The 20,376-nt window shown below is 39.0% G+C and overlaps 1 protein-coding gene across 2 annotated transcripts in view; it reads left to right on the top strand.

Moving 5' to 3' along the window:
* FRMPD4 (FERM and PDZ domain containing 4) overlaps nucleotides 1-9,748 on the top strand; it is a 298,684-nt gene extending 288,936 nt beyond the window's left edge. The window contains exons 14-17 of one of the 2 annotated variants that reach the window (XM_056329587.1): nucleotides 2,773-2,911; nucleotides 3,501-4,562; nucleotides 4,899-6,170; nucleotides 7,391-9,748. In XM_056329587.1, the coding sequence (XP_056185562.1) occupies nucleotides 2,773-2,911; nucleotides 3,501-4,562; nucleotides 4,899-6,170; nucleotides 7,391-8,742 (3,825 nt within the window). In that variant the 3' untranslated portion in view covers nucleotides 8,743-9,748. Of the gene's footprint in view, nucleotides 1-2,772; nucleotides 2,912-3,500; nucleotides 4,563-4,898; nucleotides 6,171-7,385 lie in introns of both variants that reach the window. The other variant, XM_056329588.1, reaches the window with a different exon arrangement.
* Nucleotides 9,749-20,376: the final 10,628 nt, after the last annotated feature.

Raw genomic sequence — 20,376 nt, 5'->3', positions numbered from 1 at the left:
GTGCTTTGTCCTGCATAATTTATTCACAGCTGCTCTTCATCTACCTATAGTCGTTTAATTTCTCTTAAATCCCACTTAACTCTCTGCATCTGTGGCATCTAATGCCAAAATGAGTGGAGTTTTGCGTATTACTGTCCTGGTTCTTCTTGGTGTGGTTTCTATTTGGTTTTGAAGACTTCATAGACTTTCTAGAGCATTAATCAGGATAATCAGAGATTGAAGGAAGAGTTCTCATTATACTTGAAACCTAAGTATTCTACTAAAATAGAGCCTAACAGTTCTTCTTTACCCAACTATACACAAAAAACAACCACAAGGAATATTTTACTAAGTTTTTGCTTTGAATGCTTTAGGTTTATTGACCTGGAACTATTTCCCTGTATTTAAGTTAATGAAAAAAACATTGCTGTAAATTAATCTAGATGCTTTTTGATAGCAGCTTAAGAGAAATGTACACATTGGTGAACACAGCCTCCCTTTCACCTTACTTAGCAATGATAACATCTGAGGATCTCAGGCTACTTTACCTGCATTACTGTACTAAACTCACAGCCCTCTTGTGAAAAAGCTGTTAGCACCTTTTTACAGATGAAGAAAGTTATATAGAAATTAAATCTTTCCCATCTGCTTGTATGTAAAATGCAGCACTGTATGCCATAGTATTCTATATTACCATGGTATCATGTTGTTTTATAACACTGTTACTGTCTTATTGCAAACCATGCATATCACTGTCTCCTTGGATTTTGACACATGATATCTTAAACCCAGAGAGACTGGCCTAACATTAAAATTACAAATCTAGGAGACTCTGGATGGAATTTGACAAAAAAAAATGCCTCTCTGTGGGACACAAGTAGGGGTTGTCACTGTGTCCTGTGGAGGAGATGCAGGCAGACACAGGTAGGTATTCTCATCTGATGTTTTCATCCCTTGGCTTACCCTAAGGTAGTAGGTTTGTATATCCAGATTCTGAATATGCCAATATATGTCATATATGCCAATATTTTCTTAATGAATAAATGAATCAACAGTCTAGACCTTTATTTTATTTCTGGTTCTTTTTAATGTCTTCTCAAGTATGTATTACTTGGCAGAAGCAGGCAATAAAAGTCTAGCTGTCACAGGACTGTTTAGCAGATTAACAAGTAGTTCACAGCACTGTTTTCAGCAATCTGAGATTTCTGTGGAGGTCATCCATTTCTGTCAATCACTGCAGAAAATTTGAGATGAACATAGCATTTGTAATGTTAGGTTTTAATAGTCACTCAAAAGAACAGGGGTGAATTAGCCCATTGTAAGTTTAATAATTTATAGTTAAATTTTATAGCTACAGTTCAGTGCTTTGAAAGGAGCATGTATTGACTAGAAGCTTGAACTGTGGCACAAAATACTTTAAAGAAAAAAAAAAGCATATTTTTTTCCATATTGCTGGAAAGTGTACATACAACATTCAGGGCATCTGGAGTATTTTGGCCTAAGATGCTGCATCACAGGCATTTAAAAAAATTATCAGACCTATTGTGGGTTTGGTAGTAAACTACGATCATCAGTTCTGTTTTGGCCCCAGCCTCTATCAGAATCAGTTGTCTTTTAACTAGTCAGGCACTGAGTAAGTTGGAGAGCCATCCCTGTTGCATGTAATGGTCCTCCTGGAATAACTGATGCAGGTCCATGCATCTGTCTTATAACATTAGGCTCTGCATGCTAAATTATGATAAATTGTCACAAATGTCCACAAGCTGTGAGTCCCTACAAGCTGTGAGTGATAAGATGAGTTGTCTACAGTGTAATTTCTATCAATGTATCATGGTAAGGGCTTCATTTTTATTTCCTCTCTAGGAGTTGTAGAGGCTAGACACCTTGAAATAAATTTAAGAGCAGCTTTTGGTGTTAAAAAACATGAAGTTAAAATACATGAACTAAAGTTTTAGGCAAATACATTTATATGTTGTGGCAGAAGAAAAAGGAGTTAAAGAAAGTATGTTTCACATTAATGTCTCAGGTTTGATGCTTGCTAGCCTGGCAGCCATAGTTTTTCAAAGCTTTGAGGTCTCTCATTTTTCTTAGGTCTGACTTCTTTTTCTAAGTGCTTTGAGTTTGTTTTCTTTGCTGATCTCCCTTCTGAGTATCCTTCTCCGTTCTCTTTGTCTCTGTTTTTCTGCCTATTTTTTTGTCACCTGTCTTTTCAGTAATGCCAGGCCACAAACACAGAAATCTTTTAAGCTGTCATTGTAATAGTCATTGTCACTGCCACGTAATGATACCTTTAACCTCACTACTGTATTTTCTGAACCTGAACTCCCCTTGACTGTTTGCTTCCTGCACCTTGCTTCTTTACATGTGCCTGAGGCACCTGACTTTCTGGGAAGCTGCAGATTCTCATACTACTGCCAGACTCTAATGCCTAATGTACCAGGTTCTTAGCCCTTGGCAGTTTCGGAGTAACAGTAAACAGTGCTTTGGTGAGAATAATAAATCTATGCAAGAAAAAGATGGAGCAAGAGTCTTAAAATGGTTATCTTCATTCAGAAAGAGAGCAAAATCAGCAGGTAAAACATCCAGCTGGACTTCTACCTTACTGTAACTCCAGTGTTTTATAAATGTTTAATACATTTTGATATTGGTAGTCAGGAAAATAAGTTCTGGTGTGTATTTTTCAATGTGGTGTTTGTGATGTAATTCCTTTTGCTTCCATGTAGTAGTATGGTCAGCAGGTAAACAGATTGAGGAGGGACAGCCTTAACCAAGACTTGGTTGTATTCTTCTTAGCCTATTACTCTACTGATGGAGTCAACAGATGCAATGAATCTTGCTTGCCTAACAGCTGGATACTACAGACTACTGGTTGACTCAAGGCGCTCAATATTTAACATGGCCAACAAGAAAAATACAGGGAGCCGAGAAACAGGTATTCGTTGCACAGTATGTTAACAACACTCCAACGTTTAAAGCAGAAGCAGCTTGAGCCAGTGCACCTCCAGATTCAAGGCTGTGCCAAGTGAGATCTGATTGCTAGCTCAGACCTAGCGCCACAGTATATCGGTTCAGCTTTATAATGTTCTAATATTCAGCCTATTTTAGCATCTTAATGGTAAAATAAACAAATTGATGATTTTATTTCATACTGTAATGAAACAAATGCATATTCCCCATGAGTGTTATTATTTTATATGCATTTATCTTTTATAAGAATACATATGGTGTTGGAGAAACTGGTTGGGGATTTGGTTTTGTCTTACTATTCCTGGAAAAGGATTTGTACCTAGCTGAGGTTTAGTTTTGTGCTAAAGTATAAAAGTACCAGTTAAACTTTAGGTCGTTAAATCAACAGGTATTTAACTTAGAGCAGGGGTGAGTTTGAAAGTGCTTTGCTGAAGTGTTTGATGGCTCAGCTGTCCTATTCAGAGTGTTTATTACTGAGCATTAACAATTGTTTAAAAATTACATGACTTTGCTCTTTGATTTCACAATGCCAATTCTATTTCACCATGTTATAGGAACTGAAAATAGAGGGAAGCATAACCTTCTTGCTTCTGAGTGGAATTGTATACCAAAAACTACCACTTTCCTGGCTGAAGGAGATCAGGAGACTCAAATGTCCTTTGCTGATCCAAAACAGAAGACTGTAGATGTTTCTGAAAGTCTGTTATGTCAAAAGGAACACAGACATCTGTACATAGAAAATACTTATAATTCAGGTGGATTTGATCAGCATCTGGCCAAGCAAAGTGACCCAACTGAAGCAGAAGAAAGCCGAAATTTTAATCAGCCTTCACTACTGTCACTCTCAGGTTTGGAATCTAGTAAGAAAGCACAGGATTCCCCCAGGGGAGCAAAAGTTTCCTTTATATTTGGAGATCACAACTTGGATGGTATCAACCCCCAGACTCTTGGCTATGAAAGGCTTTTAGATGAAAGTCCAGAAGTACTAGAAAAACAAAGAGCCATTTATATTAGTAATGCCAATGACATTAAAGGCCTGGAGTTGTCACCAGATGCTGAAAGCATTCAGTTTGCTACAAATTCTGTTTATGCAACTATAAATGACGGTAAAATATTTGGAGCTGCAGAAGGGATAGAAGAGCCTTTGCTGCATGATATTTGTTATGCAGAAAACACAGATGATGCTGAAGATGAAGATGAAGTAAGCTGTGAAGAAGACATTGTAGTAGGAGAAATTAATAGGCCTGCTCTTCTCAGCCTTTCTGGTTCTAGTGATGACATTATTGATTTGACTTCACTTCCACCTCCAGAAGGTGATGATAATGAAGATGATTTCCTATTGCATACTTTAAACATGGCCATTGCTGCTCCTCCACCTGGCTTCAGGGACAGTTCCGATGAGGAAGACTCTCAGAATCAAGCAACACAGCCTAGAGACAACAAGGAACAAGCCAGTAATCTAGGCAACGATGACATTCCAGTGTCACTTATCGATGCTGTTCCTACTAATACAGAGGGGAAGTGTGAGAAGGGGCTAGATGAAGCTGTAGTCTCTACACTTCAAGCACTAGAAGCTTTGGCTGCTTCAGAGGAACAGCAGACGAATGACAATTCAGGTTCTTTCACCATAGTTACATTTATTCATTGAAAATCATTCCATCTCATCCATTTAGCCTTGGAAATACTCCATTTCATGAGGGTTGGTGTTTTGGGGTTTTTTTTCCTTTTTTTTTTTTTCCCCATCATTTTGCATACATCATATATCATATTCCATATTATTTAATGGAACTACCATTATGTTATTAAACTACCTGTCCCGGGAACCGTGCAATAAGGTCAGAGTATTTTTGCAAAGCATATTTTTGTCTCTAACACAACCCCTTTGCTTGTCACTTATCCAGGTGTTTCAGCTGCTGTCATTTAATTGACTTTTTATTTTTTGTGGCTTGCAGGTGTAGCTATCCTGCGAGCATATAGCCCTGAGTCATCTTCAGATTCTGGCAATGAAACAAATTCCTCTGAAATGACTGAAAGCTCTGAATTAGCCGCGGCACAGAAACAGTCAGAAAACACTGCACGTATGTTTTTGACCACAAGTGAAGGGTACCAACCCCTTGTGGAAGAGCAGACTGAATTTCCCATCACTAAGAATCAGGCTGGAGGGCCAGGCATGAAGCCCTCACAGCCTTTGGCTGGCCGTCAGGCTGCAGAGCTACAGTCAAAAGTTGTGCCTTCAAAGCAGATTCTTCATTCAGATAACATGGAAATGGAGCCAGAGACCATGGAAACAAAATCTGTCACTGATTATTTTAGCAAATTGCACATGGGATCCTTGGTATATTCTTGCACTAGTAAAAGGAAAAATAAGATGACAGACAGTGAAGTAAAAGCACCCTCTGATGGCAATGCTACTGTGAAAAAGCAACAGGGAACTAAAAAAGCAGAGGCTGATGAAGATCTAAAAGCTAAATTTGGAACTCTTTCAGCAAGAGACAGTCAACGCCTAAGCACTTTTAACGTGGAGAGAACTGCCTTTCGCCAAAGATGGTATGCTGCTGATGATGGGGCAGCAGATAAGCCAAGCCCAGAAACAGTGAATGGGAAGAATTTTCCAAGAGTTCCTGTCCTTGGTAAAACAGAAACTGACTGTAAGGATGAAGTGGATCCTGAGGTAGATCAGGATGATACCTCGGGGCTTAGCCAAGGTGAAAACTTTCTGTCAGATATGACTCCCGTGTCTTCAGCCAAAGACCTAAACGACACAGAAGATACCGATTTATCTGCAGATGACCATCCTTCAAAGCTTCCAGAAGCTGAGCAGGGTGTGGCTAGACTTTGTGAATATCACTTGGCTAAGCGCATGTCATCTCTGCAAAGTGAAGGCCATTTCTCACTGCAAAGCTCTCAGTGCTCTTCAGTGGATGCAGGATGCAGCACAGGCAGTAGCACATGCGCTACCCCTGTTGAATCTCCTCTTTGTACCTCTGATGTTAAGCACATTATCTCTGACCCATCAATGAAAGGCATTGCCTATATTCCAGCAGATGAAAGAGCTGCCATTCTTCCAAACCATGGAACAACATACAAAGACCTGCACCAGCAGCCTGAAGCCGTGTGTCACAGAATGACGGTGCCTGTCGTGCATTCAGGAATTAATGCTGAACCACTGTTCGGCACTCTGAGAGAAGGATGTCATCGGATCCCCAAGATAAAAGAAACTACAGGTACAGGAGTAATAAAGTGTTTCTTATGGTTGTTTTTAAAGCTGCATGTTAACATTGAGGAATAGGTGAGACATTCACATTATCTTTACCTGAAACTACATCATCAAGCTGTTGATGCAGTGGGATTACACCTTCAGTGTAGCTATTCATTTTACTTGCACACATTGAGATATTCTTATGAGCTGCTTACAAAAATCAATTTTTTAAAAAAAATTGTCATTACGTTTACAAATATTTGGGGGACACTGATGGAGAGGCCTCTCTTCCACTCTTTGGAAGACTCCAAAATCCATAGTCACTTTAGTTCCAGGATCTTTGTTAGATTATACAATGACTTCACAAGATATATTAATGTAGGAGAAAAAAAACCTGTGATTCATTTATTATGTATCTTACATGCTATTTCAGCAGATTGTCAAAAACATGCCAGTATGAATAAAAAGCTCTAAATGTAAGGATGAGAAAATGTCACTGCCTTATTAAGCATGTATTTACTTCATCATCTGACAGTAGGTGTTTCCTTAAAAAGTAATTTACATATAGAACCATTACTGCCTTTTTAAGTTCCAATTTCAAGAGATTTTATGAAATTACTGTTATAAAAAAAATGCACAGTTTTTTCAGAGATAGCACTGGAAATTCTTTCACTTGGGTTTTAAATGTTTCCCTCTTCCTGGATTGCAACCCATATGTAGCAGTGGTGAGTGAATGCATGAAAATCAAGAAGTGGAACAGACTAGGAGCTAGAATGAGAAATGTTATTCCTCTGCCAAAAAAAACCACATAACCAAACCAAAATTTACCATGAATGCACTTTCCATACCCTCTCAGGTGTAGTTAAAGAAGGTATTTTAATCTGAAAATATTCACCTAATTAGTTAATGGAAAACATGCAATCTATATACTGGGGAAGATTTAGGCCGTTTTATAGATGATTTTCTATTCCTTTTTTTGAGTAAGTCTGCTGTAGTGGAATGAGCAATTAACTATTCATAGGTTATAATTTGTTGATAGATTTTAAGAGGCATCTTAGTGAAATACAAAAGACACAAGGAACTAGCAGTGATTTTTTTGTGAAATATTTTGAGGAATGGTGACTACTGGGAAAGACTAGGAATCCCTTTGTCCTGACTGTTAAAGATATTTAAAAGTTCAGTCTCTGAATATTATCAGGGTGATGCTTAATTATTCTGTCTGCTCTTCTACTACCCCTAGTGTAGCTTTCACAGAGCCTGAAAAGGGAAGACAAGGAGGCATGCCTACAGCTTTTCCTAGACAGCCTCTAGCTGACTCCATCATGCTATCATCCATGCTATCAGAATCAAAGGTGCCAAGTCAAAATCAAGACTCTTGTGACATTCCCAAAGTAAATCAGGCTTGTGGGGCAACAGTTAGTTTACGGCCATATGACATGATAGGAGGAAGCCTCAGGATGCCGCACAACAGGAAAGTGCTGAGACGCAGCAGCAGCATCGTTGGAGGATCTGCGGGTATTGAGATGCTGTTTGAAAAGAAGGCAGCCACAGCCAGCTTGAAATGCTTGGACATCACCCGCAGGGATGAACCCAAATCAGAGGAAAGGGTGGAAGTTCCCCTGGGCAAAAAGCTGTCAAAAAGTTATTCCCAGAGTTGTGTGTACGTCAGCACTGACAGGAAGGATAGTAAGAGGTGTTCAGGCACAGGCAGCAGCCAGAAGGACTCCAAGCAGTGTCGAACATTGCCCTTGCGGAAGCTGGACACCAGCACCTGGAGGTGTCGTGGCCCCTTTAGCTATTGTTTCCTAAGCAGAGGAAACAACGACAATGATGATGAAGATGACCAAGACAGCCATCAGCTCTCATGTCTTGTCGAACCACAGATGCCGTGTGAGCTCGCAGAACCAGTTGGTCAGTCATTTTCCAGTGAAAATGAGCAGAAAGGCTTGGAGTCCCTGAAAACTGCTGAGCCCCCGCAAGATGAGGCAGTCAACATGCATGAGAAGGGCAGTGCTGACATCCAAGGTGGCCAAATTGATGTGAATCTCAATGATGTGGCCTTCGATGCACGAATCACACGAATAAATGTGATGAAAGAGAAGACATATGCAATGCCTGATGGATTTATTGCAGCACAAAAGGATGCCAACGAGCTACTCTCACTGGTCCGAGCAAGTATGGGCAAGAGAGAAGATTTACATCCAGAAACATATGACCTTAAACTTTCTAAGTACAAACAACTGTTATCTATGGAATCGAGACAGTTGGGAAGTGCCTGCAGGAAAATGGCCATGGCTGATAAAAGCCCTGAGGAAATGCTTTTAGCTATGACTTCCAGCTTTCAAGTACTCTGTTGCTTAACAGAAGCCTGCATGCGTTTAGTTAAAGTCATGAACTCTGAAACACAGCAGCAGGAAATTATAGCTAAGATAGATGAGGTTGTAATAAACTACATTTGTCTTCTGAAGGCTGCAGAAGCAGTGTCAGGCAAGACCTCCAGTGATTCTAGCATTAAACTCTTGGCTCGACATTCAACTACCATGGCCACTATTGTAAGCACACTAACACGTTCTCTTAAAATGCTTTTAAACAAATAAAATACAAAAGTCACTTCATAATCTACCTTTGCAAAGCCATACATAAAAAACTTTTATTTACTGTATGTGTATGAACTAATGTAACAAACTCAGCTTTCTCTGTATATTTTGTTATTTTATATAAAATAGTATGAATGAGATCAAAAAAAAGTTCAAATACTGAACACTGACAAAAGTAATGACCAGATCTGTCCTTCCGTTTATACAAAAAAAAAAAAAAAAAAAAAAAAAAAAAGCCAAAAGAACTCTCTCCCCAAGACCAGAAAAACGAACAGAAAAAATCCCACATAAGAATAAATTGATGTTTGGCTATTTTTCATATAGTCAAATTTATGGTTGTATAAGGTGAAGTTTTAAAGCCTGTTATGTCAATGAAGTTGTTTTCTGTTACATCCAAGTTTTCACTTGGAGAATGCTCCGTGTTTAGAAATAATAAATTAAATCATAATGTATATAACACAATATTTAATGTTTTAAAATTATAATTTTTAAGCATTGAAAATAGCAAAAAGACATTTAAAATTCAAGAGACTATTATAGCTTACTAGAGAATATATATATATAATAAATGACTCTTTTGTTCATATGGCCTGAATTACATGATTCTTCTTTTCTAGGAAATTCTGTATTTAAAAAAAAAAAGTATTGAAAACACCAACTTCAGAGGGTATCTGGTGTATTTAGTGTTGGCATTTTAGATAGTGAAGGTAGCTGTGGAAGGCTGAGGACACAGAAACCAGAGTCATGGCGGTGTTCTCTCTGAAATGAAAGGCTGATGCCATACTGGTCAGACCGAAATGTGTAGAGCAGGTCTACACACTCCTTTCCCTGGTAAACTAGAGAGAGGACTGTCAGGAAATTCCAATGCTGTTTACTATTTCATCATATATCTATGGTGCATCTGAACAACACGAACTGCATCTATTTTGTTAAATATTTTATACTTCATATTTTATGATTCTGAATGTTTAACTGTACATAAGTTAGAAATAAAATGAAGTTTTCAGAATACAATAAATATCTCTGAAATATTTCCAGCTAGAGACAGTTCTTCTCTGAATGATGACAAAGGCAATTTGTGAATAATCTCTCCCACCTGAACCTTTCTGGAAAACATGTAGTCTTGTGCTTAAGAGACAGCCAAAGCAAAAGCTCTGTTTCACCTGGCAAATAGGCTTTCACAAGAGCATCTGTTAAACCTTTCAGTCACCGAGGAGCAGCAGCCCTTGTGGAAAGTGCAGAACACCATTCTCCAAACTGATGTAGGTAATTTTCATCTGTTTCTCATAATGTCACATGCAAAGAGTATCACCACTCTGTTTTGATAACCTACCCCTTCACATGAAGCACGTGTGAAGCTTTCTGTGCAGACCTAGAAAGACTAAACCAACAAAATGGATTTTTTGCCAAGGAAACATTTTCTTGCATAGTGATACCCTTCACTATGAAACCAAGATGTGTTTTTTCCTCTAGTTGGAGAGAAACATCTTCAAAAACACAGTATCAGAAGCTTAATCTGTTGTCCATAGGAGAAAACCCTGGTTTCTGAGACCAATTAACTTAGCACATGGCCTCACTCTTGAGGGCAGCTCAGAGGTAGGCTGCAGGCTGAATTATGTTGGTGGTGGGTGACAACAGCCTGTCCCATGTGGTGCTCACACTCAGTGCTCTCATTCTGGCAGCCCAGAGAGTGGGACTGTGTGCACTGTTCTTTTGCTACAACTACCAGCAAAATTCTCTCTGTGGTTTTTCAGTATTTCATACTAGGGAAAAAACAAGCTGAATTGTATTGGTACATCTTCCTGGACTGCTTTGTGACTTTATGTAAAAATGTCATCAGTGATTTGGAAATACCAAGTTTCAAAAATAGGTTTAGGATTGTCACAACTAAGCATTGACATAGATCATAGGGATGTGGCACTTTCAGAGTTGCTAGTCCAGTCCTTTTCATTCCACTCCATTTCATAAATTGATCTAACTGTATTTCAAATTGTAATTTGTTGTCCTTAGTGTTTAAGAACTTTTCTGTTTGTAAACTTGCTCATTTAGCTCCCTAAACTTAGCTATGGCAATATTTTCAGGTTTAACTAGTGGGTTTTTTTCCTCTCCTTTTTAATGCTGTTTCATAGAGTCATAGAATAATTTGGGTTGTATGGACCTGTAGAGTTCATCTAGTCCAACCCTTGCACAGAGCAGCTCTAATCAGATCAGGTTGCTAAGGGTGTTTCAAGATGTATTGGACACCCTGCAAGGATGGAGGTCCCACAACCTCTTGGGCCACCTGCTCCTACAATTGACAATCTTTATGGTTAAAAAAATAAAATTCTTTATGTCTAATCAGAATTTTACATGTCCCAACAATATCCATTGGTTTTCGTCGTATCACTGTGCACCCTTTAGAAGAGCGAGGCTCTTTTCTCTGGTATCCTTCCCTCAGGTAGCTGTTGGCTGGAATAAAGTCTCCCCTAAACCTTCTCTCCTCCAGGCTGAGTAAAACCAGTTCCTTCAGCCTTTCCTCATATATTGTGTGCTCCAGCCCCTGACCAGCATGGTGACTCCCTGCTAGACTCCATGGTGTGACTTCATAAACCACCACCATGTTCCTGTCTCCATTTTGATAAATAGGATCGTGTAGCCAAGCTCTCTGAGTTGTCTCTTATAAGGCAGTTTCTCTTTGCTCTAGGATTTTAAATATCCCCATCCGCTACCATGTGAATGTCTTATTCGTAATCTTTCCACACGGAATTATATGCAGGCTTTTAAATGCTGCTTTATGAGGACTTTGTACAATGGCACAGCTGCTGGAAATAATTTGTCTGCCGTCTGCTAGAATCACATATATTCACAGGCATATTAGGTTGGTGTGTCATGATCATCCTTTGTCAGTATTTTCATCTTCCTTCTAGGCTCCAGGGAGACATTGTTGCAACCTTTCAATATTTAAAAGGGGCTTATAAGAAGGCTGGGCACAGACATTTTAGTAGGTGTTGATGCGATAGGACAAAGGGTAATGTTTTTAAACTAAAAGAAGGTAGATTTAGATAGGAAATAAGGAAAGAATTTTTTAAGATGAGGGCAGCGAAACACTGGAACAGGTCACCCAAGAGGTGGTAGATGCCCCATCCCTGGAAGCATTCAAGGTCAGATTGCATGGGGCTCTGAGCAACCTGGTCTAGTTGAAGATGTCCCTGCTCATTGCAGGGGGTTGGAATAGATGACTGTCATGGTTTAACTCCAGTCAGCAACTAAGTACCATGCATCCGCTCACTCACCCCCATGCCCCCTCACTGTAGGACGGGGAGGAAAATTGGAAAAAAGGTAAAACCCATGGGTTTTACTGACATAAGAACAGTTTAATAATTAAACTAAAATTAATAATAACAACAACAACTAAAATAATTGTAATGAAAAGGGAGACAACAAAAAGGAAGAGAAATAAAACCCAAGAAGGACAAGTGATGCACAATACAACTGGTCACCAGCCACTGACTGATGCCCAGCCAGTCCCCGAGCAGCCATCAGTGGCTCTTGGCCAACTCCCCCTGGTTTATAACTGAGCATGATGTTCGATGGTATGGAATGTCCCTTTGTTGGGGTCAGCTGTCCTGGCTCTGCTCCCTCCCAGCTTCTTGAGCACCTGCTCACTGGCAGAGCACAGGAAACAGAAAAGTCCTTGACTTAGTACAAACACTACTTGGCAACAACCAAACCATTAGTGTGTTATCAACATTATTTTCATACTAAACCCAAAACCACAGTACTGTACCAGCCACCAGGAAGAAAATTAACTCTATCCCAGCCAAAACAGAACAAGGACCTTTAAAATTCCCTTCCAACCCAAGCTATTTTATGATTCTATGATTCTGCTTGTCCTGTCCAGCTAAGGAGATCCCTGGATGGTAATAGAAATAACTGCTAGTAATTCTGAAGCATATGACCTTGCATTTCAGTTGCTACTGAATTAGAATGTGTCTGTTAATCTTCAGCATTAAGGTGTCCTTGTCTTCCTATATGGCATCCTAATTGACTCCTACATTGATTGTACGTCTCAACTTCATGTCATCAGGAAATGTCATCGGGATGTACCTACTTCTTGCACTAAGTCAGTAAAGAACACTAAATAAGATATTGTCATCTGGAATATATTATACTTCTATAAATTTATATATATATATATATATATACTGTATGTTTAGTGATGTTTTTAATTGACAAAATGATAGGCATCTTCATGTTTAAGTCCCTGAGTTCAGGCTATTTTCTAAAATAACGTTTGGCAAATTTTGCCATTCTGAAATTAAGAAACAAAGCTGCATACCAACATTTCTCTTCCTTCTATTTAATTGAAACTCCATCAGTTTGTGATCGCTGGAAGATCCAGAATGTTCCATGATGTCCTCACTGCTCATCAGAGATGTGAACTATTCACAGTAGCACATTATTTGAAGCTGAGAATCGGGCTCCTGAGTAACTTTGTCAGAGAATTTATATTTGAGACCCTATGACTGCACTGAAATCCAGTTAAAGTTGGTCATATTTTACCAGGGATTAATTTGGCTTAATAGTATATAACTGTATTGCTGTTGCAGCAGATGTCAAAAGCCAGAGCCTCTTTGGACTAAGCACTAAACAGGTACAAAGTGAAAACTTGGTGCATGTCACAAGTAGCTTATTGCTGAGCATGTGGCACTAACATTAACCAGTCTTTATAACTTGCCGCTCAAAGTTCAGGAGCAGCTGTTCTGCCCAAAAAGAAAACGATCACAAGCTTCCACTGCCCTACCTGCGGAACAGCCCTACTGTGTTTTCAGATCTCAATTTGGTCAAAGCAATAGAGAGCATGATGCACTCACCATTTAAAAGATAAAATAAAGGGGTAATTGTATTTTCCTGTTGGTGTTTCCAAGGTGAAATTTTCTGTCAGTGCTGATGGAATCTGGGAGACGCTGATGGGTGAAAATTCGTGACAATAACAACACTTTGGAGACTTTAAAGCAATGGGTTCTGGGAAGAGGAAATTTAGGCTCACAAGATCTGGGAGCAAATCTCTGATTTCATGGGGGGGGGGGGGGGGCCTGTTGTACTTCAGTAACATGTAAACTTTCAGTGTTGATTTTGAAATGCACTTCTATTCCAAAAAGAGACTGTGCTATTAATGGCACATTTTCATGCAATAGGCCATATTTAGTTGCATTTTAAAGTTCATTTTGTGATTCTGAAAAAATACTTATTTATTCTGCGCCTGCAGGGTTAAGGAAGAGTAACCTGTTACATCTCCTGCTCCACTAAGAAAATCTTCTAAATTCTTTTTTTTAAGTGTTTGTCTCATTGTACTGGGTTTATGTGTACCTTATTGCTCAAGTTTGGGGGATGTTTGCTTTTTATGGTACCTGCACTTGCAACCATATTCTCATACTCTCAGCATGTTATATTTGACAGATGTTACCTAGAGCTATTTCAGTTTTTGACATCAGCCAACCAAGTTATTTATTGTTCGTATAGTCTTCATCAGTGTCTTCTTTCAGGATGACCTTTTAGCCTTGTCTGATCACTGTTATTTGAATTATATCTTGTCACCTGTAAAAGAGATGCCTTTATCTCCTCAGAAGAAGGCATGCTTCTCTGTGATCCCTTTGCCATATTTTTAAAAGGAGAATGGGAGGGTGTCAGAAGCTTAGATAGCAGCCTGAGAAGCCACAAAAGCTTCTTCTCATCTGTGAGCTCAAAACTGCAAAATGCTAATATTGCCACCGTCCTTGGCACAGGGGGAGGCTTTCATTCTGACACAACTAGAAATGGTTGCCCTAAGACTTATGCTCAATATGGCACTTTCCCCTAACCTTTCCATCATGATAAGATGAAGGCAGAACCTCTCAATCTAAGTGACTAAGGGATTGCTGCATAGACGTAGTCCCTAAGTCAGCATTGCTATTCCTTGAAGTATGAGAGCTTTCTCTTGTGGTGGCAACATCAAGGCGATTTCCATTGGGGGAGTAACGCTTAAACTGTCTCCACCTTTCCAAGAAGTAGCATGAGGTGTGTTCCCTCTGGGTTTGAATTTCTGTTTGGGCAACAGGATCAAACAGGGACTGGCCAAAGGATTGGAAGCTTCACATCAGTATCATGGAGTTCCACCTCATCTGAACTGCATGCAAGGCTTTCCATCATATCTAAAGGTGTTGACTCAAGAGAGGACATTACCACTCAACTATCCTTTTTTTAACTTGTTAACCTGAAGAGGGTGTGCATAGATTTTCTTTCTTTCTTCTGGAATTTGATTAGCCCTTGGCAGAGGGTCACAACTTACTAGATTCATTTATTAGTAGTTCATCTACCAGGCCCTCCCCAACTTTCTCAAAGAAAGTCTTGTCTGAGCTCTGCTGGTGGATCCAGCAGGAGTAGAATATATATCAGTTGATACAGATCAGGTTCTGTCCCACAATACTAATTTAAATCTTTCTTGAACACTCGTTCCTGTGTCTTCAACACCTTCATGAGACTAGTTCCACAATCGGGCTGCCTCTTGGGCAATTCCCTGATAGTGTGGTAAAGCATATATTCTCCAGGCCCTGTGTTTCCGTTTCAGGCAAGGTAAGGCAGGATGAAGGATGCCCACTGCAATGGTGGGGCAGAATTTTAATATCAAGGCCTCCTCCCTTTTTCAAAGAGACTTCTGCTGCTACTCCTGTACCTGTTATTGCAGAATGTGGGCTGTTTTGTTCATCCTGGTGTTCAAATGCTTTTCTCCATGCTGCAGATGCAGGATGGGTCACTCTTTCAAGACTCCTATTTCTCTCTTGTCAGGGACAGCTTTATAAGTAATGGAAGGGAATGCATATTATTAACTAGGTTAGGCTTTTGGATTGATGTTTGTTGGTCTTCCCTTCCCATCAGTTCAGACTGTTCTGTTACCTGCTCAAACTGAAGCAGTCTAGTTCTTTGTTATAAGTTCCTTATCCTTATCCTATCCTAATCACAAGTTACAGTTGATTTAACATCCATCTCAGCCTTGAGCTTTAAGATTATTGAGATCTTTCCCTTCACCAGGCAAGTGAGTTACAGGAATTTGAATCTGGTGTTCCACATTCTCTTAGATTCTCCTGCAAGAAAGGTGGGTTGCTTTGTTGTCATCTTCTCTGTTAGAAAAATGAGAGAAACTCATATCCCTGTGGTTCCTTCTTTGACCTTGTTCTTCGAAGACAGACCATCTCTTAAGATGCAGCTGTCACATTTGCTGAAGGTGGTGTCTTAACATCAATTTGATTTATTTGTTTTCCTTTGTGTTCCTTTATGCTTCTAAGAAACATGCCTTATTTTGTATCTTTAATAGCAGAAGAACTCCCTTTATATTTGTAGTCCAGGCTTTCTCAGAACATACAGACTGTGTGTATCTCTGACAGGTCCGGTGGTTATCTAGATGGATGGTTGGTGTTTCAGTATTTGCTATAAAACTTAGGAATTTATACTTCCAACTGAGTATACAGCTCCAGTGAGACTGTTGAGTTACTGAACTGCTGTGTATCTACCAGTCTTTTCCCAGGCACTGTGCCATCTCTGATGAGCTGCCTCAAGAGCTGCCACAGCACTTGGTAGAGTCAATCTAGAAGTGCTGTTTGCATAAGGGACATCAAGAACCGCTGCTAGATAATTTATGGCAGGTAATTACAAAGTTGCACAGTGTGAACAAACATATGGATATTAATTTGAAAGTAAAAAAAAAAAAGAAAGAAGACACCCTGAGATCTATTAGCAGGCTCCCTTCAATGCCTCTGTGGCTGAGAAAGAACTAAAATGATTTATGGCATGCTATGTTTTTTATGCCGTTGTGCCAAAGGTGATGACAACAGTGTGAATACATCCTCCATGGTACTGCAAAAGGAAAATCTCTGCAGTCTGGAGTGATAAGGTGTAGGTGTACCCTCAGAACTGATTTATTTATAGACCATGCCTCCTTAAGACAACTAATTACTGGTAAGTTCTGTTTCTTTCTTGAAGGCCAATACCAATTCTCTATTCTACCTGTGAATTCCATTAAAGGATAATGGGATAGCCATCTGTGTCAACAAAGATGGAGTTAAGCTTATAATAATAAACAGTATTGTTGTTTCTTACTATAAGCAAAGGGCAAAAAGAAGATAGTTGCCCCTAATACAGAATCTGCAGAGAACTGGTAACAGTTAATATAAAAACATAGTTTTTACAGTGTTTTTCAAATTGTTCTTCAGAGAGAAAAGATGTTTTCTAAATCCTTTTTGGCAGTGTATTGCAAGTTTCCTCCATATTGCTTATGCCTTTAGAATGACAGCATGAGGCAACAGAAAATGTCATCAGTGGCTTTATCCTTGAAAACATTCTTTTCATGTGCTAAACTGTAAGTTTGTATGTAGGATAAGTTTGAAGGTAGTGTATTTAGATGTTAATGGTGACAACCTGAAGGTTTCAGCCAGTGCTCCAGGCTTTAGTTTCAGAAGTATTGAGTTCCTTAATATAAATTAGGAAGTCTTCCAGTGTCCATGGAAGGACATGATCGTAGCACTACCTCATGGGAATCCCATTTTCCAGATGGCCTGTTTTATGCTGAAAGAGATGCCAAAGGATCCAGTTTTACTTTGATTTTTCCATTGCCTGTGAAATGGCCACAGAGGCAGCTGAGGATCTAGTCTGTCCCCGAGTCAGCAATGCAGAAGAGGTCATGGATGCCTGAAGAATTTCCTGGTCTGTAGTTTTGCTGAGACTGATCATCCTCTCATCCTCTGTGCAATTTCTGATATCTCTTGAATATTCATGGACTGCCCAAATTGCTGACAACCTTCATAAAAAACAGCCCCAACATCAAACTTTTCCTAGTACATAAACCCATGCTTATTTACCAAGATTATCTTCAACTGCTTTCTACAGGAAGAGCAGGAAACTATTTGTGCTTCCTCTCTTAGTTCTCAAAGTCAGCATGTTTCAGTGGAAAGCTGTAAAGCTCCCCAGCCCCACTGAATATTTATTTTAGAGCATCTGCTACAGGTCAGTTCTACAAGCAAATAAAACATAGGCACAAATGTAGTACAGCTAATTTTACAGATGACCCTCTCCTTAGTAATGCTGAACGATCACTGCCTGAAGCAGCCAGACGTACCTTTTAGCTTAGTCCAGTTTCAACAAATATAATGTCTCTGAAACAGTTACCTACACAGAACACTACCTGGATTAGACACTTAAATACAAGCGGTTTATCAGATTCATTTTTGTCTTTTTATAACTCTGATTTCAAATTTTTTTTCATGTACTGCAGATAATCATATTTAATTCTTCTTGGTTTACACTTTTTTTTTTTTCACCAGACCTTGTTATTTCCTATTTTCTTCTTCCTTCCCTTGATTGTTAACTTTTTTACACCTGAAAACCATGTCTTAAGGAAGAGATGTATAGAGTATGTCTCTCATCAATGGTGCTTCACAGGGTTTTGCTTTAAAAAGTAGATCCTGCCTTCTAAAAAGGAAAATGTTTACTGCCGTATCTTCTCTTTAAATTGCTGAAACAGAATACTAAAAGAAAACCGTATTTAAATATATGGAAGAACTACAAGAGCAAGGCAGCAGTGTGTTCCTTGAGGAGTCAGGAAGGAGAAGTATTCACCAGAATAAACGAGGGTATGTCTTTCAGCTGCTTCATTTCTACACTGATTTGACTTCAGGTGAAACACAATGTCTGGAAAAAAAAACCCCAACCTTTGCCTTGGGGATGCTTCTGTGGAGATTCCTGCCAGCATGGAGAAAGTTGCATCTGGTGGAAAGGTTCAGGGATCTCCACCAAAACTCAGAGAAAGTCGTGAGGAGCCTTGGACAAGTGAAGTGTCTCTGTGGAGCCTGTGCGGCCCACATGGCTCTGCTTGTGGCATGAAGGTAAGATTGCAAATTAAATCCTTTTTCAAGTTTTATAAAGTCATTTCCAATGCTGCTGTTCTTCTGACTTAATTCCTCCTGCCAGTCTTACTGATTTTAAAAAAAGAATAGTTTTGAATGTTTTTTCTCTCCTCTCTTGCTATATGAAAGACCCAAATAAATGAGTAAATTAATTACTGGATGATAAAAAGAAAACTGATTCAACACGAAAACTTCTCTTGCATGTAAAACAATACATTAGTACAGTCAGTGTAGGTTTGAGGGCTCCTCTAGCAATTGTGGTATTATGAGTAAAAATTGTTAAAAGAAATTTGTGTAACTGAGTTACCCAGTGACAACTTATTTAAACACCATCTCAAGATACTGTAGTATCTATTTTATTTTTTTATTTGCTATTTTTTAAGCTTTATTTCTCCTTCCCTTCTTATTCTGAAATTCAGGAAAATGCAGTTTTCTTTGCAAAGCTTGTTGAAAAGGAATCTCATTTAAAATTACATTATTCTTCCTGAATGTCCTTATCTGTACTTTGCAGGTTGAACATGAATACATTGGGAGTCTTTTTACACAATAATTTGCACTGTTTTACCCCTTATGTCCATAGGACCTTTGGATTGAAAGGTGCCTTCTGACAGAGTCTAACTGTGTTTTCTTGGTGCAGATAGGCAACTTCATGGTCTTTTTTTGTAGAAGGCTGTTCCAGAACATTACTGATGTAAGGTTTAGGGACCTGTTTTAAATTTCTAACCAAAGCCAAGGACAAAAGGCTAATACTAGTACTACATCTTTTATTTAAATAGTTCTCTTCTGTCACTGATGCTTGTACATCAAATTTCAGGTGAGATCTGACCCATCTTTATATAGTGGTATTATTACTTCTATCTATGGAAAATTTCTTGTCTGGCACATCATAGGATCCCATTTGCCTTTCATGCCTGAAGTGTACTGGTGGCTTAGAGTCATTCTACAAATTACTACTATGCTCAGTTCTTTCTTCTCAATTAAAACTGATGAACTCCTAAATTACGGTGGAACATTTTTTCTGTCCCCAGGGTAGAATTCATCTTGTTTGACTTTAATTATCTAAATGCTGGATATCGGGTATAAATCACCCAAAACTCTCTACAGTCAATGCAGGAAGAGAAAGAAGCATCTCTACAGGCACATTCAAAGGTGTCTGGGATAAATCACCTCCTGAATGTGTGTTTTTCTCTCCCTGTTGACAATATAGAGAGTCTAGACAACCAGCTCAGTCTCAGTGATTAATTTAGGAACATGAAGATGGCTGTCCTCCCCCAATTTTTCTTCACACCGTGCTGTTTTAAATTTTAATTCAGATCAATTAGTATTTGTCAAGATCATCTACTCTTCAGTTTTGCTGGTGACATCTGATCATCACCAAATTGATGATGCCTCCCATCTTGGAGTCAATGAAGTGCCTTTTTTTAAAGAATTAATCACGTTGTTTCTCCAGAAGAAATGCATTCAAAGCAAGTGATGTGCACCTTTTTCCAGTATCTGTTTGTGGATGTTATTTAGCCAGTTAGACCACCTATCCCAGCTTTTCCAACTTTTTCCTTGTCTAATTGTTTGCCTTATTCATACCTACATTTCCTAACATTTTGCTTATAAAGTTTTAGTACACTGTGAGAATTTATAGGAAAGTTTTGCCAGAGTTGCTGTGATTGGAGAAATTTGTGTGGTCACTTTTAATATTTTTCATGCAGAGTAATTCTAAACTTAG

This window comes from Falco biarmicus, chromosome 2, assembly GCF_023638135.1.
Source record: "Falco biarmicus isolate bFalBia1 chromosome 2, bFalBia1.pri, whole genome shotgun sequence".
Classification (NCBI taxonomy): domain Eukaryota; kingdom Metazoa; phylum Chordata; class Aves; order Falconiformes; family Falconidae; genus Falco; species Falco biarmicus.
The sequence above is the reverse complement of the archived record's forward strand: the minus strand, read 5'-3'. Positions and strand labels throughout refer to the sequence as shown.